Source organism: Bombyx mori, chromosome 22 (genome assembly GCF_030269925.1).
Source record: "Bombyx mori chromosome 22, ASM3026992v2".
NCBI lineage: Eukaryota > Metazoa > Arthropoda > Insecta > Lepidoptera > Bombycidae > Bombyx > Bombyx mori.
The window spans coordinates 10,877,220-10,886,397 of record NC_085128.1 but is presented as its reverse complement, the minus strand read 5'-3'; the positions used below and the strand labels follow the sequence as shown (position 1 = coordinate 10,886,397).

At 37.5% G+C, this 9,178-nt stretch overlaps 1 protein-coding gene across 2 annotated transcripts; it reads left to right on the top strand.

The window, feature by feature from the left end:
• Positions 1–285: 285 nt before the first annotated feature.
• Positions 286–8,709, top strand: LOC101741956 (nucleolar protein dao-5). 2 transcript variants are annotated; one of them, XM_038018876.2, is made up of 7 exons: positions 286–708; positions 1,397–1,476; positions 2,279–2,408; positions 2,622–3,806; positions 3,886–3,978; positions 6,823–6,951; positions 7,698–8,709. In XM_038018876.2, exons 1-7 carry the CDS (start codon positions 601–603, stop codon positions 7,851–7,853), a joined length of 1,881 nt encoding a protein of 626 aa, XP_037874804.1. In that variant the 5' UTR covers positions 286–600; the 3' UTR covers positions 7,854–8,709. The 2 variants fall into 2 exon arrangements, with proteins under 2 accessions (XP_037874804.1, XP_062530971.1); XM_062674987.1 differs by lacking the exon at positions 6,823–6,951 and having other exon boundaries at positions 7,131–8,709.
• Positions 8,710–9,178: the final 469 nt, after the last annotated feature.

The window sequence follows — 9,178 nt, the reverse complement described above, 5'->3', positions numbered from 1 at the left end:
TTCTCCTATAAACAGAAAGATTAGATTAAGAAAACTAAATTCTCATACATTTTTCTCGCACTATTGGATTAGCAAAAGAAACAGTTTGGTTTAACATCGCTGACAAAATGTTTGGTGGGTATGCGACCAGTTGTATGAAATGTTTTATTTTGTTAATTTAGTGTTTCTTAATATTTAAACGTGGAATAGCGGTGGCTTGTTAAGTGTTTAACTTCTATCAAAGCGTATAAATGTGTAACTAATCATCATTTTACTGAATCTTTATTTTATCCCAATTCATTACAGTCTCAGATTTCACCCAGATCGCTTAATTTTATTCATAACATAGCCCCTTATTTAAATTTTTAAAAAAACAAGCATATATGTAAAAGCGTGATACCTTCGCCTTTCCTGTTGGAAAAATGGAAACTCTCTGACATGTGACGACTACGGTACGGTCACTGAAGTAGGTCTATGGATACGGTAGGTACTCTGACCAATAGTAACTCTGACTGACGCGAGTGCATATGACATTTCAAGATAGTTGACGGTGGCGGCGTGGTTTACACTGTTGAAGCCGGAAATAAGGAGATTCACTAAATATTAGACAAAAACTTCAAAATGAATTTAACTACAGAAATTCAAGCGGATGTGAATTCCTTAGTTCACCAGTATTTAGAAAAAATTGACAAATCGCTGGCCCAGACCTTCATGAAGAAAACTAAAGCGGTTAGTATATAAACCACGTGGGGCCTCCACACGTGTTTTTTTTAAATTTTGTGTGTAATTCGGGAGTTAACATGCTGTATTGATCGTTTGCGATTCTGTTTAGAAGATACCCTAATAAAACATTAACTTCGCGCTAAGCATCGCAGTTTTTCTTGGTTGCACGCTACATTGTATCAGCGCCCCACATGCGGCAGCCGGCTTAATTGGTCTCTTGCTGAACGTCATTTATTCCGCAGACATCGGTCCTCTGTTGGATCCTAAATTATTATACTAACATGTATAAAATGCCACCGAATAAAACTATAGAGCAATTCATTTTTAAACATGCCGACGACATTGGTAGACACCTGTTTGCCTCAGAAGATTTCGTGGTGGGTCTGGTACTGGTTTTTATAATAACAGATGTTGACCCTTTTTTAATTCATTGTTAACAACATTACCAGGATCCAACATATATAGTCACACAATTCTAAACTTTCATGGTTGCTGATAGTGAGCACTGATCTGCCCATTTCTGTATTAAAGCAGCCATTTAATTAATGTGGACTAGGTACTGCTGTGTTGTATTTGAGAATACAATGTCTAATGTTAAGGTGGGACGCTACAATAAAATATCTAATTATTTCAGAGTATTAAAAGGTATAAATAACTACAATTTACTAAGTAGCTTGTAAAATTTTTTTTTTAGAAACCACGTGCCAAAAACCAACAGACCCTCTTAGACATCATTGCCAAGTTTAATCAAGGAAATAAAGCAAAAGCTGAAAGGTAAGCCTATTTCCATTGTTACTTTATCATATTGCAGTTATTAGACTGTCATTTAATCTTGTGTAAATTGAATAATAATCTTGTTTAAATTTAGAATTCATCATGGTCTAAAGGATAAGACGCCTGGTGCATTTGTATCAAGCAATGCAAGTGTGCCGGTGTTTGATTCCATAAACAGGTACTATATTTTCTAATGAAATATGTATTTAACATATGCTCATGAATTACTCCCATGATGAAGCAATAATGTGTTTCGGAATAAAGGATGCAGCAGCCATTGTATTGTAAAAACTGAGACCTTAGAACTGTCAAGGTGGGTGGTGGAATTTAAATTGTTGATTTCTATAGGTTCCAGTAACTGTTTCATACCAGATGGACTGTAAGATTATCCAACGATCTAAGCAATAAAAATATTGGACATGATTCATATTATTTTAGTATTTTGTTTTAGTCTTGTTAGAATGTATTGATAAAGTAGTGCTTGCTAAGAATCTATGAGTTTTGGAATATTCTAGATAGTAGTATTGTATTTTTGGCTTCAATTCTCAAAAGTTAAGTAAATATTTTATCCTTCAATTTATAAGTTAGTACAAGTATTTTTAAGGTAAACTGAAAATTATTTAATTTTTGACTCGAAGATTAATGATTTTTAAATATCTTTTTTTTTACCAATATCTTGGGTATCCAACAAAAAATTCAATATATTATAAGTTTTAAAGCACTGATCAGCATATGAGTTTCCTTTTAAAATAAAGAAAACTCAGAATTCAGATTCGATATACAAAATCTGTGGCTAATATAGTTCCAGTGACTCGAGCGAAGAAGATGCCCCTAAGAAACCAACAATTCAAACAAATGGGAAAGTTCCAGCAACTAAGAAAAAAGCTGAAAGTTCAGATTCTGGTAGCTCCGATGATGAGCCACCAAAACAGGTAACAATTTAGTAAATTTTCAGCGTGGAAAATCATAAATAATGTACACTGCTAGTACTTCTTCTTAGATAAACTTCAATGATGTAAACAAGTTTCAATGAACAAATGTGATTTTATAACAATATTCGTCACTACCTCTGAGAATACAATATTTATTTATTTATTTACCTTGATAAAGATATCAACTATATGTGATTTTTATTGCACTTTTAGGCATCTAAGCCCAACCAAGCAGTTAAAAAACTTAACATTACACCAGCTAAGAAACAAGAATCATCAGATGACAGCGACAGTGATGATGATGTTACGTCAAAACCTAAAAAGCAGCCTGTTAAACCAATAAAAACAAATCCAGTACGTCCACCACAAAAAAAAGAGGAATCATCAGATGACGATAGTAGTGATGATGAATCTGAGAAAAAGGTTCCACAAAAATCAGTTGTTACACCTGCCAAACTTCCAGTCAAACAAACTAATTCTAAAACACCTATTAAACAGAAAGAAGAATCTTCTGATGATGACAGTGATGATAGTGAAGATGATAAAAAGAAACCCCCTGTGTCAAAACCTACATTAAAGGCACAGACAAAAAAACAGGAGTCCTCAGATGACAGTGATGATAGCAGTGATGATAACAAATCAAAAAAGAAACCGGCTCCAAAAGCAACTCCAGCTAAACCTGTAGTTGCCAAAGTTCCTCCTACAAAGAAACAAGAAACCTCAGAAGACAGTGATGATAGCAGTGAAGATGAAAAGGCTAAAACAAAACCAGCCCCTAAACCAACCCCTGTTAAAGCTGCCATTGTAACAAAGAAGAAGGAATCTTCAGAAGATAGCGATGATAGCAGTGAAGATGAAAAACCTAAACCAAAAGCTGTGGTTAAAAGTACTCCTGCAAAACCTGTAAAAAAACAAGAGTCATCAGAAGACAGTGATGATAGTAGTGATGATGAAAAGAAAAAACCTCAAAAACTAGTACAGAAACCTCAAGCAACACCTGTCAAACCAGTTGCAAAACCATCTAACAAGAAAGAATCTTCATCTGAAGATAGTGATGATAGTAGTGAAGATGAAAATGAAAAGAGTCAAAAAGCTCCTACTAAACTTCAAGCCAAACCTACACCTATACCTGTAAAAGCCAAAGCTAAACAGGAATCATCTGATGACAGCGACACTAGTGATGATGAAAAGACCAAACCTGTTCAAAAGACTCCTCAAGTAAAATCAAAACTAACTCCAAAGAAGGAATCGTCAGAAGATGATGAATCTAGTGATGAAGAACAAAAACCACAGCAAAAATCTAAGGCGAAGCTTTCTAAAAAAGGAGAAGCATCAGATGATAGTGATGACAGTGATGATGATGGCCCACCAAGCAAAAAGAAAGCAAAACCTGAACAAGTAATAAATTATCTTATCTTAATCGTTAAATGCACATACTAAGTATTCAAATTCATTATTATTGCATTATTTTTAACAGGAAACAGAAAACACTATTCAAACTGGGAAAAAACGGAAAGCCTCCGGAGGTGAAACTGCACCTGCAAAAAAACCATACAATAACTTTGTGAAGGTAACAGTATAATCAATGAAATAAGCATGATATACTAATTTAGGAAGACCAGACAAGGACATATCTGAATCTGACATAATGAAAGGTTGTATGACTAGGGAACTTTATAGACTAAATTTAAATTAGGTCACTCGCTTAAGCGTTCAACTGAAAATACTTCATAGATCAAAAACCAGAAATAAAATAAAATTTTTGGGGTTCAATAATAAAATTAAATTATTTCAGGATTTTTTAAGATAGTCTAATTGTTGTATGTGACATAAGCACTGATGCTCTGTTTATAGAAAGGGTTCCATTTTTATCAGGGAAATCACATTTATTTCTGGAAATAAAATTAGCAGCCTGTAATAAAAAAAAAACTTAAGAAAATTATGTGTTTTCATGGGAAATTAACACAATAGGAAAATGCTTTCACTAGAAAGCTCTCCAAATATCCACCTGACACACGTAATGAATCTGCTCATCCTCTTAGAACTGATAGCAAATTAACATAAAGCAAAAATATTGTTTTTAGGTTTTTGTAAAGAACTCAAATAAAATTGCACGATTTACTATCAGACTAGTCTATTGTGCTTAACAAGATTTGAGTACTTAACCAATCATTGCTACATTTTTTATAATAATAATTAATTTACTATCAGACTAGTCTATTGTGCTTAACAAGATTTGAGTACTTAACCAATCATTGCTACATTTTTTATAATAATAATTAATCTGTTTTTATCTTTTTCCATAATTTCTTGGCATTTTTCCAGCATAACTCTATTCTGCTGGAGAAATAAAAACATTATACAGTGGTACCTCAACATACCAGTTTAATTCATTCTGTAACCTTGCTCGTATCCGAAAGCAATTTTCCCCATTGAAATTAATTGATATGCCTTTTTTTTTTTTTTTCCTACCTAAGCTGAGAGCCTTGAGAGGCTGCTATTTCAGCGTAACCCTAACGTTTGTAGGTGAGCTCACGGGGCTCAAACCTGATGACGTTGCTAACACGAACCCTAGCAAGAACCGTGCTTCGCAGAATCTACCACCGGATCGGAAACGCGACCCACTGAGAAGATCCGGCGAGAAACTCAGTGGGCTGTGTCTGAGAGTTAATTTACTCATCGAGCCCTTCGTCGCAAGCGACGGGTTCGACGAGAACGGTGACCGGTGCTTGAAGTACCTAGAAGCACCGTTAGTGGATCGGGAGGATCCGAGATGACGTGTTTTTGGCGACGTCGACTGCTTTCCATTCTGTCCGCAGGATTGGGAATGTAGTTACCGGCGGCCACAATGAGAGGGTTCTCGTGTCGTGCCGCTTTATCGAAGTGGCGCATCGACGCCGACTGTAGATACTTACTGATGGACTCTAAGTCCAGGTCGTCATGGAGGTCGACGTTCCTGACGAACCACGGGGCTCCGACAGCTATCCTGCAAAAACGGGATTGAATAATTTGGAAGGATTTTAAGTGAGTGCGGGCCGCGTGAGCGAACACTACACTTGCATAGGTCATGACGGGGCGTATGCAAGTTTTGTAGAGTGTCACCTTATTTCTAAGGGACATTTTACTTCGCCTACATATCATCGGGTAGAGACGTCCTAGAATGAAGGCGGCACGGTCGCGTACCGTCTTGATGTGAGGGCGGAATGTCATCCTACTGTCGAGAGTGACGCCTAAATATTTGACCTTCGGGGCCCACGGTATGGGCTGGTCGAACATCGTGATTGGGCGAATGGCGGAGGCGGAGGTGTTGACGCGCCTAGTCGGGAGAGGGATGCTCAGCGTGGTGTTCGGAGGGCGACCCCTTTTGAAGATCACCGCTGTGCTTTCCGTGGGGTTGATGTCGATGCGCCACTTCCGGAACCACTGTCCCATGGTGGTAGCTGCGGTCTGAAGTCGTCGATGAAGCAACGCCTTCTTCCTACACGAGTAGTAGATGGCGGTGTCATCGGCGAAGAGCGCCAGATGGGTCTCCGGAGACCGGGGTATATCATTGATATACAAACTAAATAGTAACGGGGAGAGGGCGGAGCCTTGCGGGACTCCGGCTGTGACGTGACGGGGCCGGGAATGCGTTCCCTCGACTCGATATCGGAACGAACGGTTCGACAAGTAGTCTCGTATGATGAGCACGAGTCTGTCTGGCACTCACATGTTATACAGTTTGTATATCAAACCGTTGTGCCAGACTTTGTCGAACGCCTTCGCTATATCGAAGAAGAGGGCTCCTTTCGGAATGGATTGAAATGCCATTAATCTGTTCCAGCTCTTAAAAAAAATCACCTCAGTTGTTTGTGTTAAGGATTTTTGAATAAGAAAAATGTATTTATCAGTACCTGTCATTGACCAAGCCAACTACTCGCACACTTTGCTCAAGCTTTTCTATGATTTCAGGCTTTAATTCCATAGAAATCATCTTCTTCAAAATCATGGTTAAAAAAAAAAATAAGATAATGTTTTGTACAAAAGGCCAAAAACGCCAGCCAGCTTTTCAAAAATGCTTCGAAAACTAGGGAAACAAGCAAGGTCTAGTCTGAGGTGGGAGAAATTGGTAGACGCTGCACACGATCCCAACGTCCGAGGCGCGTGTTGGGGTCGGGGGTGTAGTGTGCGATTACTCGTATCTCAAATCTTGCTCTCATCTCAAAGCAAAATATCGCTCTCTCAGCGCCTTGTATCTCAAAACAATCGTATGTTAGGGCACTCCTATATCGAGGTACCACTGTACAACCTTTTGTATATACTATATACAAGATAGTCCATCAATCATTAAATCTATCTGTGTACAATAAAAATAAAAAAGATTCTCTAACATAATGTAAAATATTATTGCTAATGAACTACTGCTAACTTTTAGGGTACTAATCATGTTTCAACACCTAAAGAAAAAGAAGGGGCAAACAATAAACCGGTTCCGTTTCGACGCATCGTTAGCGAGGTTGTGGAAGTGGACCCTAGACTTAAGGATAACTCTTTTGAAGCAAAGGTAAATGCCCTAAAGATTGAAAAGCCGAGGCAACTCCATGTGTCACCAAAATATGGAACTTACCTATTTAGGGCTAAGGCTAAAAGTCCTATGGCTCAAAATTTCGGGCATTTACTTTCGTCATAAATGGTAATCACATAGGGTTGTCTTGGTATTAAAATATAAGTACTTCCCATCAGGAGGGCGAGAGTCAAGAAGACGAAGAAGATGGTGACGCATCAGAGGGCAATAAATCAGGCAATTGGAATGACAGAGGGGGGCGAGGTGGATTTAATCGCGGAAGAGGCTTTAATGACCGGGGAAGAGGGGGAAACAGAGGTCGCGGAGGATTTGGGGATAGAGGAGGTCGCGGAGGATTCGGGGATAGAGGAGGTCGCGGCGGCAGAGGGGGCCGTGGTGGATTCGGAGATAGGGGTGGGCGTGGTGGTTTCGGTGACAGGGGTGGACGCGGAGGCTTTAATAGAGGAGGACGAGGAGGAGACCGCGGTGGCCGGGGCGGTGGGGACAGAGGAGGCAACAGACATTCCTGGGGTGGGGACCGTGGAGGTTTCAATAAAGGGGGCTATAACGACAGGAAAAGTTTTGAAGGAGGAGATAACAATTCTCAAAATAAAAAAATTGTGTTTGATTAATAATAGGTGAGACTTATTTAAAAACAATATTAATTACCACAAAAGTCTTAAAAAAATGAAAGTATTATTTCGTATTTTTATTTTTCACTTAATTATAATATTTGTATTTGAAAGGGTGGAGCTCGTGGCTCTTGGGGTGAACGAGCAAATCAAGATTTGAAACATACACGAGGGAAGTCATTCAAACATGAGAAGACAAAGAAAAAGCGTGGTTCTTATCGTGGTGGTGCAATCGATACAGGCGTCCACTCTATCAAATTTGAAGATTAAGTTTATAATTACACTTGAACTACCTTTGATGGTATTGTAACTAATTTAAAAGCTAGAAGATTTCATTCATGATAACATTGTTTTAGTTCTGACACTTCATTGTGTATACAACGTTATCTTTTAATATTAATATAGACGGGCGAGGGGAATGCGTCAGTGCTGTAGTTGGCATAACAAAATAATAAAAAAACCAATTACTTTAATTTATTCAAACGTCGTTCCATTCGTAACCACAGCAACACACATAAAAAAAATTAAATTTTCCGTCCTTGACCAATGACTATCAAAATTCTTTGTAAATAAACTTGCAGATGATAACGCATATTTAGAATTTAATGTAGTTTACGGGGCGACCTTTTTTGAGCACTGACTACGTTCAGCTCGCGTGGCTACTGAGCGTTCGTGTTTTAATAAAATCTTGATGGTAAATTATATATTTTTCTTGTATAGATCAAATGCGTGTTCTATCTAGTTTTCAAATTCAGTGTATGCTTATTTTTTTATCGACTATTGTTATTAGTGTGAGGGAAGTTTGAAGTTAAAGAATATTTTTATTGTTTAAGTTATACTTGCTATATTCGCTTCAGCCACGGACTACTATTTAATAAGCATTTTCAGTTCTATTTTTAGGTACCTAGTTAAATTCGGATGTTCTAAAACTTTACTTGACATTTGAAAAAAGATTATTATTTTGAGTGCTAGTTGTTAAGTATTTGTAAATAGTGTTCTCGTTTTAAGTGTCACGTATTGTAGTACTAATTAATGTACAAATGATTTATAATTATAGGTTTAAGAAATAAATGTAATTTTGCATTACTGTTAAAGTCCCGCCTTTGAATATAATGTTGAGATACTATTTGGTTGTTTAATTACGTATGTAATTAAATGCTAAATAACGTTAACTGCTATCCTCTTAATCTAAAATTTGATCGTGTATATTCTAGAAGTAACTACTACAACTGCATTACGAGTTAAACATTAACAAATTCTACATTGAAAGCTGAAAAAAAAACTAAGTTGAACTCGTTCGCCGCGTCGAATTAAGTTTGAGGTAGGTGCCGGAAACCGTTTTAAAAAGCTCCAAAGACGACTCCGTGCCCGTTGCTTGTTAAGTAAAAATAACATTCAGATACTTATTACAATACCACCAGTCACGGCCCCTTACCGGAGCCCACAAATATCACATCGACGGGTGAAAGGCTATCTCTTTTAATTAGAAAACAAACAGAGTAAGACAAAAAAATATAGATCTTGAATTGATGGTAAAGAAATAAACATACACCGTTCGTAAACGCATGTTATATTGTGAAATAATAAAGCCTCAG